Consider the following 26,503-nt stretch of genomic DNA (forward strand, 5'->3'; position numbering starts at 1 on the left):
AACTGTGCCGGCCGGAGGTGATATCTGGTTCTGTGAATCAGAAAATTTACACCTTACAAAATCTAAAGGTTTACAATATACGACACTCTCTATTCATAAAACACATCTTCGGGTTAAATAAATATTCTATAATATTATTAACAGTACTGAGTTGGCGTGAGCAGTAGCCTGAATGTGCAACAGCTGGGTCAAAGGGTGGGTACACAGACAGACCGTGGAGTAATAATGTTGAAAAACAGAAATTATATATAATATGCACACGCACATTTGTGTTTAGGACTAAATTAAACACACTAATAGGATGAGAAATTAGTTTTGCCAGTCAGCTGTAACACCTGAACGCCACCTGCTGCTGCCGAGAATGTGTGAAAACTGGTTAGTATGCAATCAGAGAAGTTTAAATATAAAGCAAATGGTGCTGATGAATGACTGAGACATCCAGACTCTGTAACACCAACGGGGCTGTCTGATGAATACAAAAGAAAGCCACTGGAACTACTTTATTATAACTATCTATCGTGCAGAACATATTACTGCAAAAACATCACATATTATAAAGAGCTGTGAAAAAGAAAGAAACCTGTTTCAGTTCTAAGGTTCTCTGTATAAACACGAACGATTTCACCTCTAACATGTATTAAAATGAGGTATATATATATATATATAATGTCAGATACACAACAACACCTGACATATTTCACTGAGCCAAAGTGCAGAAGCGATTTGTGCAAAACTAAGTGCAGCCTTACTGCTTCTATAGGAATTGAGAGGGTAAGCAGCAGCCAGGTGCTGATAATCAAACACACTTGATTAAGTGATCATAAGCAAGAGTGAGCCCCTGTATAAAAGCAGGAGTCTTAGCAATTTGCTGGTCTGCCGCAGTCAGGTGTGTGTTAATGCAATGTCAAGGAGGAACGGTGTCTGTGCTGTCTTAGAGCAGCAATTTCTGCTGCCCATATGGGAAGGGTCATAAGGCCAAACAATATAAAGTCCATCATTCTACAGTTATAAAGATTACTCACAAGTGGAAAACATTCAAGACTGTTGGCAATCTTCCCAGGACTGGACCTCCCAGCAAATTCACCCCAAGGTCAGTTAGCATGCTAAATTTTAAAGCTCATGCCAGTACAGTTTGGAAAAAGGAAAAAAAAAACATGAACATGAAGTATGGCTTGTTTGGAAATTTTGCCAGAAGATGGGACTCTGTAAAAGGCAGCACAGCTTAGGCCTGCAAAGCTGCATCTGAACAAACTACAAGACTTCTGGAAAATTGTTGTTTGGAAATCTGAGACCAAAGTGGAAATGTTTGGTTCTTATACGGCACTTTTCTTTTCTGCTCGACTAAGTCAAAGTGCTAAGGGTTCAGTATCTTGTCTGAGGATACTTTGGCATGAAGACTAAAGCAGCCAGGGATCACACCACCCCTAATGTACAACGGCGTGTTTGGTGAAAGCCAGACACCTCATACCAAGTGTGAAGCACAGTGGTGTAGGGGTGATGATCCACCATGAACTCCCCTCAATACCAAAGTATTCTAAAGTGAAGTCTTTCTGTCTAAAAGATAAAGCCCATGAGTGATACAGGACAATGAGCCCAAGCATAGCAGCACATCTACAACACAATGAATGAAAAAGAAACATGTTACAATGGCCATGCTATTAAGTCATGGTGTGCATGTGATTTTTTTCTTGTTACGTCTGTATTTTGGTGTGTGCGCGTGCAATGTGTCATGTGCTGTTCATCTGATGTGAGCATTAAAATAATTTTAGAACCTGGTAAAGCCTTTTTAACTGTATGTTGTGATACTTCAAACCTTAGACCTGAAAGAGGGAGTACTTTCTTTGACACACGCTAAGGAAACAAAAAGGAGGACAACATTCCCAGCTGAAACATTAAAGGCATGAATTGGAGCAGACTGTTTCACTTTTCACCTCCAGTGCTCTGCCATTATACTGTATCTCCTAGCAACAGAGACCTGTTTACCTACAAAACCTGCAGAAGACAGAGCGGTGAACAAGCAACCTGGAGTTGCAGGTACGTCCTGGGACTAAGTGGCAGATTTCAGTGCTTTTGTTTTTAGTTTTTTTTTCTGGTATCATTTATATTCAGGGTGAATGAAAATGGCTGGGGCTTCCTGGAGGATCGCGGCTCTCTCTCCACTCATACAGCAATAGACAAAGGCAGCACTTATTGCATTATTTCGTTCTGACTCTGTTCTCATTTATTCAGCAAGCTTCAAATTTGATTGGATGCTACCAAAACTAAAAACTAAGATGTAACACTTGCTTTTATTTGTGGTTACAGCAGTGTCCGCAGGCCCACAGGATTTTTTTGCCATCCATCACTGTTGTCAGTGACTGTTTCCATTACAGCAGTCACAGATGGCTGAACAGGGGAGGATTGTCATACCGGCTACTGGAGCAATTGGCAGGAAGGGGAAACTGACCAACAACGCAGTCAAACTCCACAATACTACTTACAAAGTATCTCATGGTGAAGGTGATGAGTGAGACTCTCCAGAGTTTCAGCATAAATCACACTGATTTGCATTCAAATTTGGGTTCTGACAATTTTGATATATCTGTCTTAGACTCAGACAGGATGGGATTCACTTCTTATCTTGGGCGTCCCAGTGAGACAGGCTTTACATCAAACCACAGACCAGCTATATATTACAGGCCTAGTTTGGACCACATTGACAACCCTCAGTTTGGGTAAGTGTCAGGACACTTTTTTTCCCCTGCCCTCTGTTCATCTTTTATAATGGCTGTTTTGGTTCATCATTTTTTAATCTTCTGTAATTAGAGCTCTGCACAGGTTGAAAGCAGATGCTTTTATTTCAGAGTCATGGTATTGTGCAGCTTCTGTCACTGCGGTGGCTTATCAGGATGCTCGACTGTAACTGATCCGCTGATAATGTTATTAGCAAAACCTGTGCTTCTCCTTCAGTGATGAACAAAGCTCTCTGGTGGCTGGGGGGGGGGGGGGGGCTCTGTAGAGCTAATATTTGTCCAACTTTGACATGTGCAGAAAAGCTAACAGAAGAATCTGAGAAATGTCAATCAAGCTGCACATCTCTGTGAAATCTAATCAGCCAGAATGATTACAGGCACATTGTGGATTTGGATGAATGCTTGCAGATGTCTTTCTCCAAAGCCTCTGCTTCCACGCTTACAGGAACTTTTTCATAGGTCACATTTTTATCATATAGATAAAGAAAAGCACAAGTAGAATGGGGTCACTAACACTGAGCATTTAAATGTATTTATTTTTGGCTGTAATGTGTGAAAATGCTAGAAATTAAAAGTATAAACAGAAGAGGGCTTTGGTAGTGGTGCTCAAGATATTGTACACTCATTGCTGTGCTTATTTTTCACCCACTTATGTTATAGTCACCGGTCTTTATTAAATCAGTATTATTAGCTCTATAAGCTCAGTGGATAAAACGCCATTCACCTCCTCCAGAGTGGAGACGGATATTGTTTCTTGTTTATCAGAAGTCTTTTTACACTGCCTTAAGTGCAGCTGGTCTTACTGGGATTACTCTTAAAAACACAAAATCTGCATTAAAATACATGAAAACATCAATTAAAGACACCATAAAAAAATACAAATCAAAATGTGAAAGTAATAAAGATGTATGAAACCAGACCTATGCACTTGGGTTATACAGGCAAGTATGAAAGTGTGTGAAAATCTCTGACAGAGTTTCAAAGGATGTAAACAAAGGACTTTAAGTGAGTAGGTGCTTCACTGTAAATTAGATTCCCTGATGCGATGAAAGTAAAAAAAAAATTATATATATATATATATATAGCCAGACTGTCTGAATGAAGCGTGCTTGTCTGAAGTGTTACCTCAGACTCGGCTCTGCTTTTGTTTTTCAGACTCTTGCTATCTGACAGCTTTGTCTCTCAAACTAAACAACACTACCAGCCTCCCATCCGCTCTGGATGTTCTGGGTCTTCAACAAACCTCGTTAACAAACCCGGAAACAGCGGCTTCCATCAGCTGAGGATTCAGCCAAAAACCGCATCAGTCGAGGAGAAGGTGAGCTCGGTTTGACGGGACTTAAACACACCACTTGAACATGATGGAAAGTGTAATATTATGTTATATACATAAACTTTCTGTTATTGCTTAAATGTTTCCTCAGACAGAATATCAAAGTTCATTTGTGCCTCATCGTCCTACGCCAGCAGGTAATTTAAAGGCTACAATGGAGAACTTTATCTGAACTCAACCTGTTAATTTAGAATTACAAATAATGGAAAACTTTAATAAAATGCCACAGTTTCATTTTGAAAAAGCTAACATTTTTGCTTCAGTTTCTCAGAACCATGTGACTGTAGGTCCTAAAGGAGGGAGTGGTTTCACTAAGGCAGCAGAACGTCAGATTAACACCAGCTTGATTGTGAGTGTTTTTTAAAGGTATTGAAGCTATTCTTAGCTTAGATTTTTATATTCTTCGATTTGTTAATAACTTCTTATTAAGAAATCCAAGTGAAAATGTTGCCTGTGTGTCCAAAACCTGACTTTACATCATGGTTACAAAGGGATTATATTTGTTTTTAACTACATGCTCTATCCAAAAGTTGGGATGCTGTGCAAAATGTAATAAAAACAGAATGAAAATCATAAAAAGCTTGTATAAACTCACTGGCCACTGCATTAGTTGCATCTTACTAGTACAGGGATGGACCCTTTTAGGCCTCAGAGCAGCCTTAGGTCTTCATGGCAAATAGACAATGTTGGAAACATTCATCCGATTTCGGTCCATATTGATGTGATAGAATCACACAGTTGCTGTAGATTTATTCTCTGGACATCCCAAAGATGCCCTGCTGGATTGATATCTAATGCCTGTAGAGGAGGCCATTTGAGAACAGAACAGCTGTAATGAGTGGTTGTTTGAGTTACTGTTGCCCACCTTTCATCTTAGAGCCGTTTGGATATTTTCTTTTTTAGGCCATTCTCTATAAACTCTAGAGATGATTGTGAGGTGGGTAAATCATGCAACATTCAAAGTCGCTTAAATAACCCTTTTCCCTCGTTCTGAAGCTTGGCTACATGTTTAATTACACTGAGTTTCTCCCATGTGATTGGTTGTTTGGGTACTTGTGTTAATCATCAGTTGATCAGGTGTGTCCAAGGTGGCTGGTGACTGTGTAATCAAGTATAAAGACATGTCAAATGATGAAACTGAGATATTTCAAGCTTTTCAATCTGTGAGTTTTTCTGTATATCTACTTGTAACTGTCAACCTTTCAACCTTTGATATTCAGGGCGAACCTCATCAGACTCCCAGCTCAGTGATGAAAACAGACTTCGTGTCACTGTCCCTGCTGCAGGTTGAGCCACACAAAATCTGAATTCATTCGGGGGGGGAAGGAGTGCAGGGGAAACTTTCATGTATAACTCTGAAGTTTGTTTTGTGTCTCAGGGTACTGAGGCGAAATCGGGCCTGTGCAGCCGTTCTTGCAGAGAAACGGGATTCACACGAGGTGACATCGCTCCCTTGGCCCACCCTGTTAGTGCTGACTTCTTCCCAGTTTTTCTTTACTGTAAAATCACAACATTAATACTTTTTGTTTTTATTTAATTATTTATTTCTCTCTAATCATCTAGGTCTCTCTTCTGTCGTCGCGCCAGACTAAAACCGAGGCCCCGGTGCCATCTACCATTGGACAAAAGGTTAAATATGTTCGTGCAATAGTTTTTCGCTCTATTTATCAGCACGTTATCTGGATTGTTCAACAACATTTTATTTTTTTTAGGAGCCCACAGGATATCTTCTGAACACTCATAAAAACCAAACTTTTCCTGATGCACCATTTGATCCTTCAGACTTCATCACACATTATAAAAGCAAGTAAGTGTAATTAAGTTAGACAGGAAATGTAAAAATACCTTGGATTTTATGTAACTTAATAAATTGTCACTTTTCACCCTATAACTGTAAAGTGTGTTACACTATTTGACTACCTGCTTATTTTCCAGGTTCTGTCATCATGATGATCCAGAAAAGTTCAAATCGATGAACTCTTGTCCCAGGATTGTCAGCTCTAAAATGGAAAGTGGCTACAATCTTCGGGATACGGACAGGTATGCATGTTATGCTCATGAAGTTGTATCATACAGATTTCCTTTGACTGACATGACCTAGTTTTATTCTACAGGTACATCCTCAGGGGCTAGACCTTCTCATGCCTGTGATGATACCTGCATTGCTGCTTTGTCACAAATAAAAACTGAAGTTTTTTGTTTGCAGTCTGGCATGTTCCAATAATAAAATCCTTTAAATGCATACAACAAATATGAAAAGCTTTTTTTTTTTTTTTTTTTTTTTTTTTTTTTTTTTTTTAGTGGAAACGTTGCCAGCCAGATGTGTAAATGGTAGAAATCCAAAGAGGGAGTGAACGAGATGATGCATTGTCTTTGACCACCTTACTGTCACTGACCTACAGAGAATGAGAGGAGTGTAAACTAATGGGAAAAATAATTACAGTCAGGCTGAGTAAGGCACTGATTTCCAAGGACGTCTGTGGTGTGTCAAACTGTTCTGCCACCCACAGCAGAGCCTGGATGAGCAGCAGAGCCTAAACTGAGTAGGAGGCTGAGATTCCACTATTGTGCAGCTACATACTGTGCACCTACTCTGAGCCAACTCTCAGAAACTACATTACATTATCAGTGCAATCCATTCTGCATCATCAATATAATGACTCTTGTGTCAAAACAAGAGATTTTTAACTACGCTGGGTTTTTTTGGGTGTCACCGTAGTATGCATGAAAGATATGTGACATTAACAGCCATAATATACACTTAATTGCATTATCAGTCAGTTGGAGAGATGTGCTTATCTAGTTAGTCAATCACATGCAGCTCCTCTGGGTAAAAACGCCTTGTTGATGCCAGAGATCAGAAGAACGGCTAGACTGCTTCAGGCTGTTATAAATGCAACACTAACTCAAATAACAAATACAACCAAGATATGCAAAAGAGCATCTTCGAATGTGCGGTGTGTCAAATCTTGATACTGATATGGCAGCAAGAAGCTGAGGGAACACAGACTGACCAAAACTAGACAATAGAAGATTAGAAAACATTGCCTGGTTTGAGTTTTGATTGTACTGTGATGCTGGGATGGTAAGGCCAAAGCATGGATCCATCCTGCCTTGTATCAATGGTTCTGGCTGGTGGTGTAATGGTGGGGAGGATATTTTCCTGGTTCCCATTAGGTCCCTAAGTATCAGCTGAGTATTCTTTAAACACCACCTCCTACCTGAGTATTGTTGCTGACCATGTCCATCCCTTTATGATCCCTTTTATGTTCCCATCTTCTGATGGATGCTTCCAGCATGATATCATGTGCCATGTCACAAAGCTCAAATCATTTCAAACTGGTTTGCTGAACGCGACACTGGATTCACTGTCTTCAAATAGCCTCCATAGTTGAAGATCTCAATCTAGTAGAGCACCTTTGGAATGTGTTAGACTAGAAGATTTGTAAATTTGTAGCAACTGTGATCCTATCATGTCAATATGGACCACAATCTCAAATGAATGTTTCCAGCACCTTGTTAAAACTATGCCACAAATAATTAAGGCAGATCTGAAGGCAAAAGGGAGATACTGGCAAACATTAGGGTCCAGTGAGTGTGTATGTCAGCCACAGCGATGCAAGACAGGCAATGTCAGTCTGTTGGTTTCTCCACTGATGTAGTGTGGACTGAATTAACTATTTGATTAACTGCCAGGAGGTTTTAATACATTAATTATCCCCAGAGGATGACTTTGGCTGATTTTGTAGAGCTCTTAAGATTTTCATCAGATCGAGTTTTGTTTTGTTCAAAACCTACATTTTGTTAGTTTTAGCTATAATTGGTTTAGAGCAAAGGAAATGTTAGCAAGCCAAAAAGATGAACTAAGACAAGTTAATACTAAAAAACAATTCATCCTCTAAATATCAGCATGTTAGCAATGATGCCGTGAGTCAGTTGGCCTCATAGCATAGCTGCACACACAGCTTTGTTATTATTAGAAGTAAAGGAAGTGACCAAATAAGAGCTGAAACATCACTTACATAATGTAAATTAACACATGTAATAGTAATTCAAGTTCAAGTCAAGAAGTTGGAACCAAATGTGTATTTTTGTTTGGTTATTTTTCAATTTTGCTCAAAAGTGATGTCTTTGCACACACAATACAGACATTAAAACAGACATTTTCATATCTTAAACTACATTTCTTATTTAACATATTAATCAGGCTTTCATTTTTATATATTAATTAAGAATAAAGATGATTTTTCTATTAACCAAAGAACATAATGATTAGCTCTGTTATAGCACTCTGTATCATTTTAAACATAAAAGGCTGGATGTTAAAACCTTTCGCCCTCTCTCGGATGTAATGAGAGGAAAGCTTGGGGGACTCCACCTTTCTCGGCAGCGACCCAGAAACACTTATGATATTTACCAAAACAGCTTATCAGTAGTAAAAATATCTATCAACTGCTGCCCTGCATTTATAATATGTATTATGTGTGGTTTTCTGTGTAAAAACAAATCTAAAATTAGAGTGGTGAGTCTGAGTCTGTTCCCCAGTGTAGACACACGAGTTGACACGCTCTGCCTCATGAGTGCGAGCATTAATATTTTAGTGTTGGGATAAATATTTCACTCTTTCAATGAGATGTGAGAAAAAGATACGTGGAGGGAAAGAGGATTGGATTACACGCGCGCCCCACATGAATAATGAGCGCAGAGATGAGAGGAGAACAAGGGCCTGGCCTGCTCCATGCTAGAGACGAAGATAGAAAAGGTGTAGTCACAGACAAAAAGGAGTACACAAAGGTCACCTGAGTCCTCACCTGACCTGCAGGGGGGCTTTTGATTGGTGGTGGGAGAGTCAAGTCTATTTCATGTTTGGAGCCTCCCTATGGACTTCCCTTTTATGGTGAGGCACCCCAGCTATTCATCGCTGTTATAATCCCGCTCATCATTCGTTCGTTCTGGGCACTGACACTCACAGGACTGCTTACACAACACTGACAAGAGTTGGGGGGGTTGTGTTTAGCATGTCATAAATATTTTGTATATCCAAGTCCAGTACGTCCATTTGCACGCACAGACAGTCTCGGTTTATAAAAATAGTGATGAACAAAGATGAGGTGCACTGTCGAGCACATAAAACAGACACTGACGATGATGTAACAGAAATGTTAAATTGTGCCAGTGAAGCAAGCGGTGGCTAGTGGTTTCACCGCTTCACAATTAAGAAATAAATTCCCACAAGTGACTGACATAATCAGGCGGGTAATTATTTAATAATGGGAAACTTGGTCTCCTATGCACACTGCAAGTACAGTTTTATTGTAAAACAACTACACACACTGTACACACACACACACACTCTCTTTACCTGAGTCCAGCTCTGATCTGATCATATGGAGATGAGTGAGATGTCGTTAATTTTTAGACACATAATGCCCGGCTCATTTATATTCACAGCGAACAACAGATTTTAAATTAGCAGCACAGCTACACAAAAAAAGTCCCAAAACATCAACTGTATCTGCAGGATTTCCTGTCATTCATGTCCAGCTTGTCCTGCAGATCATCTGGATCTTGGAGGGGCCTTTCACGCCCCTTCATCTTGTCTCCCTGTGTCATCCAGCTCCTCCACATCCTCATAGTCCATCTCAGCCCTCTCATACTCTAGCTCCTCTCCCTCAAACTCAAACCCTTCTCCCTCACATATCAGCTCCTCTGTCTCATATTCGACCGCCTCTTCGTCATATTCGAGCTCAGTCCCGCCATACTCATTTACCGGAGGCTCCACATACCCTCCTTCCTCTTCCTCCACTTCGTCCTCCACTTCTTCCTCCTTCATCAGAGGCTCTTCCTCTTTAACATCTGTGTCCTCTATGGTCACTGCAGCTTCATTTGGCGCTTGCTTTGAGCTGCTGTTCTTGAGGATGCCATGAATCACCGGCTCCTCTCCTGCCAGTGCCAGCTCTTCTGCCTCTTTCTCTGCGGCCTTTCGTCGTCTCTCCTTCCTGGCCTCACGCACCTCCAAAAACTCTGCAGCTCCCTCCCCAACCAAGAAGACGTCTTCACCCACTATAGGAGGTTCCTCGACTGGGTTGTGGTCATAGGAGAAAAGGCGCAGGGCTCTGAGACGCTTCAGGCTGGGAATTTCTGATATCTTGTTGCGGTCCAGGTCTAAGATCTCCAAGGACTTCATTCGAAGCAGGACTTTTGGGAAGGTGTCAAAGCGGTTTCCGTAGAGCCACAATCCCCTCAGAGCCTCCATGCGCCACAAGTCAGGAGGCAGAGTCTTCAGGCGGTTGTCCCCCATCTGGAGGGACTTGAGGTTGGGTAAGTCATAGAGCACCCGTGGGAATCTCTGGAAGTAGTTGCTCTCCATCCACAAGCACCGCAGATTCTGCAGGTTGCTCAGCTCAGGTGGAAAGCTCATTAGGCGGTTGCTGCCCAGATAGAGGCGGGTGAGGTTAGTGAGGTCGCAGACGGCCAGAGGAACATCTTCTATTTTGTTGAAGTCGAGGGCAAGTATCCGCAGACCCTGCAGCTGGGAGATGCTGTCGGGCAGGGTGCGCAGGCTGTTTCCACAAACATAAAGCTTCTCCAGATGCATCAGATCACAAACACGTGAAGGCAAACGCTTAAATTTACGGTAGCTCAAGTCCAACACGGGGTCCCCACTCTCCAGCAACTCCTCCACTCCAAGCGGAAGTTCCTCCTCTATTTCCTGCACTACTTCCTTCTCCTTCTCGGAAAATTCTGCCTCTTCGCCATCCTTCCCCTCCTCTTCCTCCTCTTCTTCTCCCCCTCCCTTCCTGGAGGAGTTGCCCATGCTGTTGCCTGCAGCACCTTTGTGACTCCTGTGTGAGTCAAGACAGAGTCATTTGATGAGGGAGTGTCTGTGACAAGTTAACCCTCAGCTTGGGAGCTGCTGCTGTTTTGTGGTTGTACCCACTGGCTGCAAACCACATCCTGGCCCGGGCCAGTTAACACTCCGGCAGCCATACCAAAGCAGTTTGTCAAGTGTCTCGTTGTCCCTTCATCTACAGCTTCATCACAAAACAGCAGCGGAAAAGATCTAACAAACTGCAGAGTAATAGTAATGATAATAATAGTAGTAATAGTAGTAGTAGTAGTAGTAATAGTAATAATAGTAATAGTAATGGTGTTGTTGGTAGTTGAGTTCAACAAAATCCAGCTGAATTTTGAGCTGAAATTGAATTCTTGCAGTGCTTACCCTCTTCTCTCCTCTCTGACTTCCTCGGGGCTTTTAAGCGAAAGATAACGCCACCTGTTCACGTGATCCGGTTTCTCTATTAGAAGAGGAGAAAAAAAGTGCCACTAAACAGGGAGCCTACCTCCCCTCTTCCTGCGGATAAACCCACAGTGTGTGCGCACTCAGTGACCTAGCTGGCGGCAAAGAAAAACAGTTAATGGAAGTCTGTTCACTAGTTAATGCAGCTGCTCCCCATTAGAGGCCGAGGTTTCCCGGAGTAATAATCCGCGCCGGAGGAAAAACAAAAAAACCTGCACATACTGGAAAAGTACAGCGCTCACTGACTCCACTCAACTCCTGATGTTGGCCGCTTCTCTCCATCAGTGTGAAGGTTTACATTCAACTGCTGCCTCCCTCCTTCTGTAACAGGAACAGGGGGCATTCACATCACATGGCCAATGTGTCCTCGTGTGAGTGCGTGTGTGTCTGCGCGCGTGCGCCGGTATGATAGAAGTAGCCTCGTAGAAATAAATATATATTTTTTTTTAAAAAGAAACTACTTTAAGAATAACTTTTTTCCATAAACAGACAGTTAGGTATGAGGGTTTGATCAAACGATAAACATAAAGGAATATTAATAGTGATAAACATTATCCTGATGTTCATCTGCACAGACGACATGCAAATTCGCAGACATTTACACATTCGCACATTTATTAACCGCCAGCGCCACTTTTTAAATGCATTTTTTATTTAATTAATATATGAAAATTGTTTTTAGATTCATTTTGTGTGTGGAGTATCAGTCCTGCCACAGAGTGATACAGAGCACATATAATCGCAAGCGCTATAGTTTATTAATTTTTGCTCGTAAAATGTTGTTACTATAAATCAAAAAATATATATACGTATACATATAAATACATTCATAGTTCTATATGTGTAGAAATGTGTAGAAAAAATCGTCCTAATTTTGTTTTTTGGCATTTTTATATTTATGCATGTTTATACAGTAAGTTAACTTTAGTCAAAGTAGGAGTGTAGGGTGAACCGAGAAACAGTCTTTCAAAATAAATAAATACATTTGTACAGTTTGTAGCTGCTATGAATCTTTATATACGGATATTTGTATGTTTGATGATGGAGATGAGGCTCACTGTCCACAATGCTCTACTTGATTTTGGTTTTACTCATTTTTGTAGGTGCCCTGCTGAGACCTATAAAATTGTTTGACAGAGCACAAAACTCAAGACTTGCTGTTATGTTTTTTCTTCTAACCAAATCACTGCAAACCAAGTAGTCTTTGGTCACTCACATTTTTATGCAGATATGACTCCCAAGTACAATATGAGATTCACATATAGTATGGTTTTATATGCAAACCTAAAGTGAACAAACAACTATGCAATCATTGCTAAAATAATTCTCTTTTACTGTTGTTGCTTCACATTATGGTTCATATAGTTTAACTGTCAAATTTTATATGTAAAAATTCTATCCATTCATTTGCTTCACAGTTCTGTAAATATGTGCACAGTCCTCTGATGGCCAGTAGGTTGCCTGTAGCCACCCTTTGGATCCAGTCTTACAGATCATTAAGCCTTTTGGGTTTAAGTAATGTTGTCACACTTCCTGTTGTCTGATGTTGTCCAACCATGATCCTGCGCTCATCAAAAGTCAGAGAGAAATTCCAGGAGTCAATCCAGAATCATCAATTAATCTAACATGCATGTTTTTGGACTGTGGGAGGAAGCTGGATTGCCCGGACAGAGCCCACGCACACACAGAAACGCCTCAGACTGGATTTGAACCTTATCGCTGTGAGGCTAATCACCCTACAGTCAACCTTTGATTTCACTTGGTTACACTACATTTTCAGATGGTTGTTTTGGTGATCAATACTGTGAATTCCTAAAAAACAACAACAACAACAAACCAAACAAAAAACCCCTCCTGATTAAAGTTTTCCCGCACTTCATATTTCAGTTCTGTTTTGCTAATTATTCATATGACTTTTTTTATTTAGCAAAACGATCAGTGGAATAATTTAGTGCAGGAAAAGTCTCAGCAAATGCCAATAAACAACTCAAAGCTTTACAGGGTTTGAATTTTTCTCTACGTGAGACAGATACAGTGGACCAAAGTGCAGCTCAGATTGAAATGAATGTGACACGACTGAAAAATATTCCTACACTGCGGCTAAAAATAGCTCCAACATTTGGGTGAGCCCAGAGCAATTTTAACTAAAAGGGCAACAACAGTTCCAGAAAAGACTAACTTTGTCCAGTACAGAAGTATTCTCTGTTTCTCATAGTTTACCCACAGTATTACAGCATATTTCTGAGACTATTGTAGAGTTTTCAGCCATTTGTTTTTCTTTATTAAACTAACTCAGAACTCAGTTCAATCTTAACGTTATACTTTAATCTGAAAGAACACTGAAAGAGAAACATCTTAAAATAATGCAACGGTCAAGATGAACCAATCCGACAATATGTTATACACTGTATTTTTATTGAATCCGACCATATAACTCCATCTCCCGTAGCTTAAAATTTGCAACGCTGTTTATACTGACTATACTGAATTTGTACTGAGGAGATTACGGCAGTCACATAATGCAATAATAATCACATGCTACTATCATCAAGAACATGATACTTTCTATCTTACTACTCATACTTTACTTTACTTTTCATCCCAAATTACTTGCCTTTTTGTTTTGTTTTTGAAAAACAGACTCAATACTTGGCAGTAAAGGGTTTTTAGAAACTTTTGCTCTTTAGCTTCTAATATTTCTTCTTTACACTTACATATCTGTTCATGGGTTGCAAGCTATTCTGACCCAAATGTTGCTTTGAATGAATCTTATGTGTCATTTGAATGCAAATCTCCAAAGAAATCTTCTGATATGAGATAATGTAACTAATGGGATGAGAAGTGTAGTGATGCCAAAGTAAAAAGTCTCTCCCTCTTTTCTGAGGAAAATACCCCCACCTTTCATTTGAGGGACCAAAATGAAAGTCAGCCTTTAGCCTGAATTCATCAGAAAACTTAGCAACAGCATGCAGGTTTTTCTGATTGACAGTCTATGCTGTTGGTCATGATACTGAGGAAAAGCCTGTAAAAGATGCTGGGGTCGGATGTGCAGGGCTTCTGTCAGCTTGATAAGCTATGGCAGAAGAAGCGGACAAACAGGGAGACAGGCGGCGCGCTGCTTGAGGATAATCCTGTCTGATATGCTGAGGACCGAAAGAGCTGATTAGCAAATTTCTGTATAGCATTGAAATGACCCTGAAATGACACAGTGAACTGTAAGCAGGGGACATAAAAGACAGAGACCTCAGGCTGTGAATAGATGTGACTGTTGAGGTGAATGTGTTGAATGCAGATGAAGCACTGCATGACTTCACTACCATGGACAAACACACACATAGCAAACACAGGGACAGAGTAAAAGAAAAGTAACTCTAAACAGTTATTAATGATCATTTTTGATGATGGTCTAATGGAAAATCAATAATTATTAAGTATTTAATATTTATATATATTTCAAAAATGTTTCTGGAAAACACAAGAAGCAAAACAGGACTGCAATGGGAGGCCTACATGCTTTTGCAACTTGAGGTTAAAAGAGGACAAGGAAGCAATTTGATTAAAGGAGCATGTTTGCACTATCTGCTGGTGAAGGAGGAAACTGCAGCTGATACAGCATCATCGTGCTTATTTACAGTAAATAAAAATATGTGTGATTTGATGATGCAAACAGTCAAAGAGAATGACAGCAGGCAACCATTTTTGTGTTTACTGTAGTGCTTACTTTGTAGGTATCCACATTTAAATTGAATGAAGGGTTTAGGAGTTTCAGCATGTGCCAACCTCTTTTTAAAGGGACCAAAAGTATTTGGACTCAAAGTCTATTTCATGTGGGCAATTCCTTTGTTATGTCATTGTCAATTAAGCAGATAAAAGTCCTGGAGTTGATCTGAGGTGTGGTGCTTGCATTTGGAAGATGTTTTTTACTGTGAACAGACAACAGGCAGTTAAAGGAGCTCTTCATGCAGGTTAAATAAACCATCCTTAAGCTGTGAAGACAGAAAAAAAAAACCTTCCGAGAAACTGCTAAAATATTAGAAGTGGCAAAATCTGTTTGGTATATCCTGAGAAAGAAAGAAAGCACTGGTGAACTCAGCAATACAAAAAGACCTGGACGTCCACAGAAGACAACAGTGGTGGATGATCGCAGAATCATTTCTATGGAGAAGAGAAACCCCTTCACAATAGCCAAGCAAGTAAACAACACTCTCCAGGAGGTAGGTGTATTGATATCCAAGTCTATCATAAAGAGACGACTAAAGTCATTTTTTTTTGCTTTGGGCATGATGCTTTCTCAAGTGACACCTCAAACCCTTGCTAAAGTTTTTATACTGTGTGTAAACTGGTAGTGAACTTTAGGTTTTAACTTAATTTTACAAGCTGTGAGCACTACAAAGTTAAAGCACATCATTGCACAGTGCCACGGTACCATGGCTCAATAAAAAGGTCAATTTTACATTTAAATTGACCCTAATAATTTTTTGTTTTTTCAGAAATAATTCTGTTATTGTATTGCTTTCTAAAGAAAACTACTATGTTTAGAAATGGTATGCTTTGACAAAGCTTGTGAAAGTTTTAACAAAGACTTAAAATTTCCTCATTTGTGTCCCCGTTTTGTTTTTCATTTCTGTGAATAAAATATGGGTTTATGAGATTTGCAAATAATTATGTTCTATTTTTATTTGCATTTTACACACCATCCCAACTTCGAGTGAATTAGGCTAGTAGTACAAATTGTTGTCTTATTTTGCAGCAACTCTCTCCAGTGATTATTTAACAAGGAAACTGTTATCACTGACATTTTGTTTGTCAGTGTCAAAGGGTCACACTAAATAAAGATAACCTCAAACATGGAAACTTTCTGCTCTCATACAAACACTGGCAGCACAATTATTACGACAATCTGAGAGACCAGGGATGTTAAATTATGAGTTACACACAGCCTACATTGATATTAAGATAAGTGAAAGTGTTGTCATCTGTCAGTGAAAAGAAACTGAATTACAACTTGAATCACTGAAATATCTGAATATAAGGAAAAAAGTGCAATTTTAACAGTATGTCTCAGTTTTTCTACATGATAAAGAAATAGTGGTTTAGCTAATAAAGAACTCTTTGGGTTTAAATTGTAAAAAATGTGTCAAATTACAGAAAAAGTTCTATTAGCTCATTGCCCTGACTGTTATCATAAAATAGAAAGTTGGATATTTACTGTGGATCACTGTAAAAACTAAATTTATATAGTAGATAGAGTAGATAAATTTAATGACAGGAACATTCCTGTCATTAAATTTTTTATCTATTGCATTATTACTTTGATGTAGTAGCAATGGAGGGGGGGGGGGGGTTATCAGCTGTATTGAAACGTATTTAAAAATGTAGTTCTCCTTCAAAGCTATCCAGTGGACTAGATTGGAGTCTTTCGATTATGGTCCCCGGACCTTATGTTGACACATCTGAATTAGACTCTTCGAATCAAACTACAGCAAGCAAAGTACAGCCCAGTTTCCATGTAAAGTATTTAGGGAAGATGGAAAGTAACAACAAAAAGGGAGCAGGGTTGAGAAAACCCCTTAAAGACCCGCTGTGTAGCTGTGTATTTAGCCCGCTACACAAATCAGAAGCAGCCCCACATCTCCTACAACCAATCGGACTCATAAGTCCGCAGTTAAAGTCCTCTAGCGGACTGTTTGTCTCTGCGTTCACACGACTTTGCACTGTTCAGATGGTTTATGACCTATGGTACTCTCGCCGCCAGACGAGAGAGTGCTGTGCGCCGATTGGCCCAGACGCCTCGAATGATTCTGCTCGGAGTTTGTACCGAACGAGTGCGTGGATGTGACAATGAGCCTATAAGGTAAGCATGGGGATGGGTTTGGGGATGATTGTTATATAAAAAGGACCCGAACCCTCAGAATCGATCCCTTATTAGTGTGCCTGAACCCCGGAAGGACGCTCGTTAAAATCTGGATGCTGTAAGTAAATATTTATCATCTACATGCTGTGACGTGCATAGCTAACCACCCGCTATGTGCCGCTATTATTTAGTCATTAAATGCTTTTCGATGGCGGTTTGTCGGTTTTGTGTCTTGGTTTCTACACGTTAACGACGATCAGACTTCCTCTCCCAGTCCACGCATTCGTGTGCAATACGCCCTTGTGTGCGTCGATGTTTTTGTTGTTTTTAAGTGTTTGTGGGTGTGTTACTTTTAGATTGATCTTTAATGTCGACAAAGAATCCTTAAGAAAAGTCAGTAGGTGAAAACCGACCTGCTTCAGCGTTAGCTCCAGTTGGTGGTTTCCTAGCTTCACTAGTTTCACCATAGGGGTGGGTGATGTTGCACTTCTCTTTGTTTTATATCTGGACCACAACCAGCTCAAACACCATAGAAAAATCTGCCATATGAGTTTTTCTCCCTGCACTTTTCAAACCATTTGAAAGCCATTTTTTTACACTCACACTGACAAAAAGGTTCTTCCCCCTCAGTAAACATGAAGCAATGATTTTGAGTAAGATGCAGCTGAAACATCTAAAAGCAAAGGTTTATTTATCCAATAATGAATGATTAAGGAACATATGTTGGTATAAACTGAATGCATACCAAGCAATTTTTTACCCAGATTCCATTAAATTTAATGGTTTACGTTGCCCGTATGTAACAAAGTTACATGGAAATTTTGCGCATTTTTTGTGTGAAAACAGGTGTGAAACTTGTGACCTGTTAGAGCTCAGGTGCATTCAGACCAGAGGCAGCAGTGAGGATGGGAGGTGGAAGCCAGCAGACGGTGCCGGGAGAACCGGACAGCGGGAAAGCTAAAGGTGTTTACACCTGGGAGGAGGTGCAGAGCCACTGCAGCAGGAATGATCAATGGCTGGTCATCGATCGAAAGGTTTACAACATCACTCAGTGGGCCAAAAGGCATCCAGGAGGGTTTCAAGTCATCAGCTACTATGCTGGAGAGGATGCCACGGTACGTCATATTTCCTTCAAAATACAATGAAAATATACAGGCCTGTGCATTTATGTTCATATGATTTTATTTTGAAAGAGATCACATGAAACTATCATCATAAGCGTTAATTCATTTATATTTGTTTAAGATTTGTGTTGCCATTCCTCTCAAAAAGTAAAGTTTATGCCAGTCTGTGAACTACACCTGGGCTTCCCACAACTCCTCACATGTCTCTAAGTTCCTTGCAGCTCTAACAGAAAGATTTCCCCTCTGAGGTTTTAGTATACCTAAATAAGTGTTCCAGAATAAAAATAGCAGAAAGCTCGATAATATGGATGGAAGAACATGAGTAGGTGTAGCAGAACCAGCTACAGCATTGAAATGCTGCTTTCAGGCAGCTGAATTATTATAAACAATGTAATGTCATGCTTTCACAGGCAACTGAAACTTACAGGGAAAATCATTTTACTTTCGGTGTTTTTACACGTTAGAATTTAGCTTTAATACAAGTGAAGTGAATGCATGATTTATTTTTTTACAATCTGATAACTATTTCCATCGCTACTTAACTTTTTAATAAATTACAATTTTTGTTGTGTTTGTTTTTTAGGAGGCATTCACTGCTTTTCATCCTGATCCTAAATTTGTGCAAAAGTTTCTGAAGCCGCTGCTGATCGGAGAGTTGGCAACGACAGAGCCGAGCCAGGACCGGGACAAAAATGTGAGCCTTTAATCAAAGTCCCTTTTTTTATTGATAACATGTGAGTGATCTAGTGTAATAAATGAGAGACAGACGTAAGTTAGATAATTCACTGATCTCTTATGTTAGTTATGAAGTGCTGAGTGTAGGGAACATCTGAGATTCTAGGTGGGGTTTTTAGCCACCTTAATGCCTTGTTTCACTGTATGAAAACCTAAAATAGCTAAAATCCTAAATTCTTGATTTCAGAAGTGTCACATCAATATATCAGTTTCAGCTTTACAGAAGTGTTTCTTTTTCTCTGCACCCAGGCAGCCATCGTGCAGGATTTCGAAACATTACGAGCTCAGGTGGAGAAAAGGGGTCTGTTTCGAGCTCAGCCTTTGTTTTTCTTCCTCCACCTCAGTCACATCCTGCTGCTAGAAGCCCTCGGATGGCTGACCGTCTGGATGTGGGGCACAGGCTGGATACAAACACTTGTGTGCTCTGTGTTTCTCGCAACCGCTCAGGTGATTCAGACATACATTTTAAATGGGACCTATTATGCTTTTCCTTATGTTTTGAAATATATGCATACACCAAGTGCATGGTTACATTAAACAGAGACAAAGTTTCAAATAATGGATATCAATAATAATGAGTGTGTAAAAGTGAGCCAAAAACTCAGACTGCTCTCAATGCACAGTTTCAGTTTCTGCCCCTTTACAATGCCAGTGATGGAAGGTAGTCCTAATATGTTCATCACTGACACTGCTCTGACTGTCAGGACAGAAGCCCCTCCCACAGACTGTGCAAATCTTCTGTTTACAAGGGCTAACCAATCAGATTAAAGGGAGCATAAATAATTGTTTGAGAAAAAGTATGAACTGAGATACAGAAACACAGGACTGATAAAAGACAAACAGTTAGTCATGCATACAAATACATGGTGTTGGAAATCAGGTCCATTTAAAGAGAAGTCGTTCACCCAAAACATTTGTTTTCCTGCTTCTTCTCCAGGCACAGGCTGGATGGCTGCAGCATGACTTTGGTCACCTGTCTGTCTTTAAAAAGTCCAGCTGGAATCACCTCGCCCACAAGTTTGTCATTGGTCATTTAAAGGTAACCTCTCTCAGTTATAATCCTCTCTCCATGGAAATGAAACACAGAAACTTAACGGTTTTTTTTCTTTTTTCAGGGAGCTTCTTCCAACTGGTGGAATCACCGACATTTCAGGCATCACGCTAAACCCAACATTTTCATTAAGGACCCAGATATCAACACGTTGCACCTCTTCGTACTTGGCCGAACTCAACCAGTGGAAGCAAGTAGCACGAAACTAGTATTTCTCATTCTTTAAGCACTCACACGGTCCAACTCGTCATCATCCACTGTTTACCTCTGTGTTACAGTACGGGATAAAGAAGATCAAACACATGCCTTACAATCGTCAGCACCATTACTTCTTTCTCGGTATGTTTTTTCAGAGTCATTTAAAAAGAATAAAAACTACAATTTTGTAACGTTGCACCTTTATAGGAACAGTTTTTGTCTTTTTTATATATTTATACATATAGTGGGACCACCGCTGATCATTCCAGTTTTCTTCAACATTCATGTAATGCAGACCATGGTATCCCGGCGTGACTGGGTGGTAAGCTGTGTAGTATATTAGATTTCATATAGGCATTTTCCATTTGATCTGTCAGATTGAATTTTGTCTAAAAGATGAAATATTTGAGCTTACAGTATTTAAGAGAAACATTACAGCAAAAAAATGGGACAGAATAGAGCATATGTAAAAATAAGATTATAATTATTCATGATTGTCATGATTAAAAAAGAAATTATATAAATCATATGAACGTTCTTGTCTTGTGAAGGATCTGGCTTGGTTCATCTCATTCTACCTTCGCTTCTTCTCCTGTTATTTACCCCTGTATGGCCTGGTTGGCTCATTGGTGCTCATAAGCATAGTCAGGTAACTATTTAAAATAAGAAAACATTACACTCATTAACAAATGAATTGTTACCAGTTAACAGACTTTGATGCCTTATATTGTCCAGTCCTTTCAAAATTTGTTGTCCTTGAGCTGAGATGCACCATATCTTGCTCTATATTGCTGGAAGATGTGTGGAAAAGCCTGACTTTATTAGCAAATATTAAGCCTAATATATTTGACCGCTGTATGCTTAATAAAGTACACTGCAATAGAAAGTGATTCAATTTTTCGTACCCTTTGGCCACGTTATGTATCACCTCAATATGATATTGTTTTTGATGTTACAGGTTTTTGGAGAGTCACTGGTTTGTGTGGGTGACTCAGATGAATCACATACCGATGGACATCGATCATGAAAAGCACAGGGACTGGGTGACCATGCAGGTACCTGTACTACTTTTACAAGGTTACTGCAAGGCTGTGCAAAAGTTTTGGACACTTTAAATATTTTCTACCTTCACCCAATACTCATGAACATCCCAGATCCCAAATATTGGTCTCTTCTATTCTGTTTACACCTTCCCCTATATTTACTAAGACCTTATTAACTCATTTGCACTCTTTTGACTCATTCTGTCATTCAGTTACAATCCACCTGTAATATCGAGCAGTCCTTCTTCAACGACTGGTTCAGTGGACACCTCAACTTTCAAATCGAGCACCAGTAAGTCAAATGTGAATGCTGTCACAAACTAGAGCACTGCTGACTGTGTAAACTAGAATACTGATATTAATTTAACAACATCCATTCTGCATTAAAAATAAAAAGAGTTTGAAAGAATAGTCAGAAGACTGAGAGATGTAATTGATTTTCAGAGAGTGGTGGCCAGGCGTGGTCACAGCCAGCACACATTAAACTCCAGCTGCACCACTTAACCAGTGGTGAACACTATTAGGATTTAACACCCATCCATAGTCGGATATCACCCATTTTTTTTCAAACAGAACTTTTTTTTCTTCCAGAATTACATTCACGGTTTACACGTTTATATGTTACAATGATTTTATGTATCAGCTCAACAATTACAAAAAAAATCACCTTTTGTTTCTTTTTTTTTGCAAGCTTGTTTCCAATGATGCCGCGGCACAACTACCACCTGGTGGCCCCGCAGGTCCGTGCGCTCTGCGAGAAACACGGGATTCCTTACCAGGAGAAAACTTTGTGGCGAGGCTTCGCTGATATTGTCACGTAAGTACAATGATAACAGAGTATGAAAATGGCTGCAAAATACAGTATATGAGTCAATCTTCTTTTATGGAAGGACTGCTTGCCTGATACACACACTGTTAATTCACTAATGGTCTGGCCATTTTTTGTTCTGACTTCCTCATTCAGGTCACTGAAAACCTCTGGGGACCTCTGGCTGGATGCATATCTCCATAAATGAAAGACTGTAGTTTCCTCCACTGGTGTAAAAAGAGTGTTTTTCTCTTTTTATTAAAAATCGACTGTATCTGTTTGAGTCAATGGCGTGGGAAAGATCTCTCTTATTGTTATCAAGTCTTTGTTTGGTTTATAGATGATGGGGTTTTCCTAAGTTGCCTTAACAGTATCTTGATCAGCAGCAATGTGATGATAACACAGCTCTAAAACCTACCTGTGACTTATTTAAAATTAGCATCACCAGATGTAAAAGAAAACTGAATGCTTAGACACAATCATTTACATAAACTACAAAACCTTTGTAAACTGTGTTTGTTATCGTCTGTGAACTACTAACTACTTTAAATGAATGTAACTACTTTGTAACATGTCGTGCTCTTTCTATAGAGAAACTATTACACTGCAATACCACATGAATAATTTCACTGAGACCAATAAATCAAACTGAAACCTTTTTAGTCTCTAAAGTTTTCTATTCTTGTTTATATAGGGCATCTTATAACACAGGAATAAACACAGTGAAAGATCGCCACACTGCATTAATGATCCGTGGCTCAAAGATCTGCTTTGCCTGAGTCAGGAGTCACTGCTTGTTTCACATTGTTTAGTGTGATGCTGGAAATCTCAGTGAGTCCACCAGTTGGCAGAATCTCTCTGAGAAACAAAAAAAACTGTGAATATTGTTAAAAACTGCAGACACATTCTGTACATATACATGGCTCACTGGGATATTTCATGCAACTTCTTTTCATTGCTGTTATCATTTTGGATTATAATAAAGATGCCAAATAACATTGTTGACCCAGTAGTTTAGCTGGGACACATTAGTGTTAGTTTCCCTAATAAGAACTGCTCTGATTAGCATTTTAATTTCAATTTTAGTTCTACTTTTGTAGAATATCTTTAAAAGTGTAGTAGCATACTTAGATGCAGCATAGCTTTGTGCTAAATGCTAACAGGCTACATATGTGATGAATTTTACATGCACAAAATGATACAGAAAGAACTTCATGAAATACCAAATATATCGCTAACCACTTGTATCCAGTTTCATGGTGATAATGATCATCTTATTGGTCATGAACTTGGAGGGAGTGGTCCTACTGGTTATAAAGGCATGTTTGGGACCTTCCTGTCGCCATGACATTAATAACAGTAATATGATCAATGCCATGACTTGATCAATGCTGACGTCTTCACATGTTTTCCGGGTTTTTACAGCCATTGTTACAACTCAAAATACTCCTGAACTCAAACGCTTTCACTCATTTCTTCACTTCTCAAGGATTCAACCAACCAATGACAAGAAAACGTTTCTTTCTGTACTTCACACAGTACAGTAACCTGTACGTCGTGAGCCAGGTGAGCTACTATGTCACTGATGTTCTGGTACTCAATACTCAGTATCTACCGCTGCAGCATAGAAATGATGGAAACAAATCTCATCTGATTACAACACTGGAGGGATCTGATTAAGAAACACATCCCCAAGCATTGATAAAGAAACCTTTACCCTTCTCATTAGCTCGTGTGTTAGATAGTAGTGCTCTACACTTCTCTGAATCCATTATAGTACCTCTTGATAACATGCCTCAGCTGTTCAGAGCAGATAAGATTACGACTGAAGTCAAAGTGACATGAACTCGCACAAATTACGCAAACCTGAAGAAAAACATGAACTCTCCTGTCAGCTGAGTTTGCTGGCACCAAACAAACTCTGAACAAATACTTCCCAAAAAGAGTTCAAATCCCATAGAGCAGACCCAACCATGTTATTTTCTTTTACTGTTCTTCCACCCTGCAGCATTTTGGGTGAGCTGAATCACCCAAGATGCAACTGGGGTTGAATGCTGCAGAGCTTCTGTCAACTTAGTGAACTGTGGCAAGCCACTAATGAGCTGTGAGCACAGTAACTTGAGCATGATGCAGATAACAGGAGACGCAATTCATTTTAAAAATGTCTACTTTCGAATTATCAAGTTACATTATGTGAAACACTTGAAAAACTCTACGCTCTTGTGCCTCTGCTGCAAATGATCATTGAATTCAGGTATTCCAATCACTTCCATGACCACAGGTGTATAGAATCAAGCATCTAGGCATGACGCCAACAATTTACATTGCTTTACATTTCCTTGCTTCTACAGTCAGCTGTCAGTAGTATTATAAAAAAGTGGAAATGATTGACAACAACAGCAACAAAGACATGAAGTGGTAGACCATGTACAAAGACAGAACAATGTCAGTGGATGCTGAGGTGCTTAATGTGCAGAGGTTGGCAACTTTCTGCAGAGTCAGTCACTACAGACTTCCAAACTTCATGTGGCCTTCAGAGTAGCTCAGTGCACAGAGAGCTGATACAGTGGTGAAAAGCACGCCGCCAAGTGGACTCTAGAGCAGTGGAGATCACATGGCGGTTACCAGGAGAACGGTACTTGTTTGACTGCATTGTGACAAATGTAAAGTTTGGTGGAGGGGTGATTATGGTGTAGGGTTGTTTTTCCAGAGCTGGGATCAGCCCCTTATTTCCAGTTAAAGGAACTCCCACTCCTTCAGCATACCGAGACATTTTGGATAATTTTGTGCTCCCAACTTTGTGGGAACAGTTTGGGGTTGGCCCCTTATTATTTAAAGATGGCTCTGCACCTATACACAAAGCAAGGTCCATAAAGATAAGATAAGTGACTTTGGTCTGGAAGAACTTGACTGGCCTGCACAGAGTCCTGACCTATAGATAGAACACCTTTGGGATGAATTAGAGCAGAGACTGAAAGCCAGGCCTTCCTGTCCAACATCAGTATCTGACCTCACAAATGCACTTCTGGAAGAGAGGTCAAAAATTTCCATAAACACACTCCTAAACCTTGTGGAAAGCCTTCCCAGAAGAGATGAGGCTATTATATTTGTAAAGAGTGGGTCAATATCATGTTAAACTTAATGGACTAAGAATGGGATGTCACTCAAGTTCATATGTGTGTAAATGCAGACAAGCAATATATTGTATGAATTTATCTTTTTTTTACATCTTAATTTTGTCTTGCAAGAATTAGAAATGAAGAATAAAATTTAAGAAAATTCTAATTAAATCAACTTCTCACACTGCGTCTCTTACATTTCCGACCCTAATGGTTAAACAGGAAGCCATTACACAACCTAAATGCTAAGAGCCATCAATGTAAAACAATCCTTTAATAAGATTAATAAAATAAGTAATCAGTCTCTGTTGTCTACATTTTTTCATCAATAGGTCTTCGTGTTCACGCTGCCTCTTGCAACAAGCACCATTTATTTATAGATCTCTCCAAGATACTGTTCTTGGTCTGCAGCTTCACTCTGGTTTGAACTATTCCTCTCATTATCCGCACACTTCCAGGGGATGAAAGCTTAATATTAGCACCACATCTTCAGGATTACAATGACTTAAAGTATTTGGGCTTATATTGAGTGTTGTTGTTGAAGGTTCCTGGTGGCATACTGGGCTCACGATCATGCAAAAATGTAAATAAGTTGGAATCTTCTTCCCAAACTTTCAACTGATAAAACAATAATTAAGTTTGCTAAAGCCTCTTTCCAAACCTCACCGAGGCAACAGTGAGTGTATTAGTGACCACAGGCCCCTGTCATCAATAGCAATAGCATTCAGTGACACATCCTGAAATGATGCTGTGCACTGAAACGCCACACAGTTTTTGTTTTTATTCAGGTGTTACACAGCATGGGGTGGGATATATCAAACTTTATGGTTAAGCTATGCTTAAGGAACTTTAATACATTTTTTTTTTCTTCAAACAGGCTCCACATGACGGCTTTGTGGTGTTTAAGAAAGATTTATTTTAATCAGTTGTCTTTTCAAACTGGCAGCTCTTTGCTCAGTCTGGAATTTTTAGTGCTGCATTTCTCAGCAGTAATGTCCATCGACATGCTGACAACATAAACTACCTGTCTTCCTGAGACATCGCTTCCTCCTCATGACAATAGCTGTGTTTTGTAGGCCTACTGACTTACCAGCAGCTGTTTTGTTTCCACATTGAGACTGGGTTGTCTCGGTAATGAGCTGTCTTATCTGTAGAATTTATGCTTCCATTTTGCACAGGTCTGTACTCCATGCAGCCTAGGAGAGT

General features: G+C 39.7%; 3 protein-coding genes across 10 annotated transcripts in view; 2 read left to right on the forward strand and 1 right to left on the reverse strand.

The window, feature by feature from the left end:
• The first annotated feature begins 886 nt into the window (after positions 1–886).
• saxo4 (stabilizer of axonemal microtubules 4) lies at positions 887–6,316 on the forward strand. 6 transcript variants are annotated; one of them, XM_013268697.3, is made up of 13 exons: positions 887–1,090; positions 1,819–2,034; positions 2,305–2,499; positions 2,591–2,714; positions 3,888–4,050; positions 4,157–4,202; positions 4,329–4,414; positions 5,286–5,351; positions 5,444–5,530; positions 5,629–5,694; positions 5,778–5,872; positions 6,001–6,105; positions 6,180–6,316. In XM_013268697.3, the coding sequence occupies exons 3-13, from the start codon at positions 2,382–2,384 to the stop codon at positions 6,196–6,198; spliced, it is 975 nt and encodes a 324-aa protein (XP_013124151.1). In that variant the 5' UTR covers positions 887–1,090; positions 1,819–2,034; positions 2,305–2,381; the 3' UTR covers positions 6,199–6,316. The 6 variants fall into 6 exon arrangements, with proteins under 6 accessions (XP_013124151.1, XP_013124153.1, XP_013124152.1 ...); XM_013268699.3 differs by having other exon boundaries at positions 2,305–2,493; XM_013268698.3 differs by having other exon boundaries at positions 2,308–2,499.
• Positions 6,317–9,646: 3,330 nt separating this feature from the next.
• Positions 9,647–12,559, reverse strand: lrrc10b (leucine rich repeat containing 10B). The gene is made up of 2 exons (XM_003440341.4): positions 11,288–12,559; positions 9,647–10,910 (listed from the first exon to the last, which is right to left on the reverse strand). Exon 2 carries the CDS (start codon positions 10,880–10,882, stop codon positions 9,647–9,649), a length of 1,236 nt encoding a protein of 411 aa, XP_003440389.1. The 5' UTR covers positions 10,883–10,910; positions 11,288–12,559.
• Positions 12,560–17,076: 4,517 nt separating this feature from the next.
• Positions 17,077–26,503, forward strand: part of fadsd6 (delta-6 fatty acyl desaturase) — a 28,194-nt gene continuing 18,767 nt past the window's right edge. The window contains 15 exon segments of one of the 3 annotated variants that reach the window (NM_001279623.1): positions 17,291–17,337; positions 18,066–18,334; positions 18,927–19,037; positions 19,328–19,525; positions 20,016–20,117; positions 20,194–20,319; positions 20,408–20,468; positions 20,573–20,649; positions 20,879–20,976; positions 21,286–21,382; positions 21,583–21,662; positions 22,062–22,063; positions 22,066–22,110; positions 22,112–22,187; positions 22,335–22,410. In NM_001279623.1, coding sequence (NP_001266552.1) covers positions 18,125–18,334; positions 18,927–19,037; positions 19,328–19,525; positions 20,016–20,117; positions 20,194–20,319; positions 20,408–20,468; positions 20,573–20,649; positions 20,879–20,976; positions 21,286–21,382; positions 21,583–21,662; positions 22,062–22,063; positions 22,066–22,110; positions 22,112–22,187; positions 22,335–22,386 — 1,335 coding nt within the window. In that variant the 5' untranslated portion in view covers positions 17,291–17,337; positions 18,066–18,124 and the 3' untranslated portion in view covers positions 22,387–22,410. 3 annotated transcript variants of the gene reach the window in all.

The sequence above is a fragment of the Oreochromis niloticus genome, linkage group LG7 (genome assembly GCF_001858045.2).
Source record: "Oreochromis niloticus isolate F11D_XX linkage group LG7, O_niloticus_UMD_NMBU, whole genome shotgun sequence".
In the NCBI taxonomy this organism is placed as follows: domain Eukaryota; kingdom Metazoa; phylum Chordata; class Actinopteri; order Cichliformes; family Cichlidae; genus Oreochromis; species Oreochromis niloticus.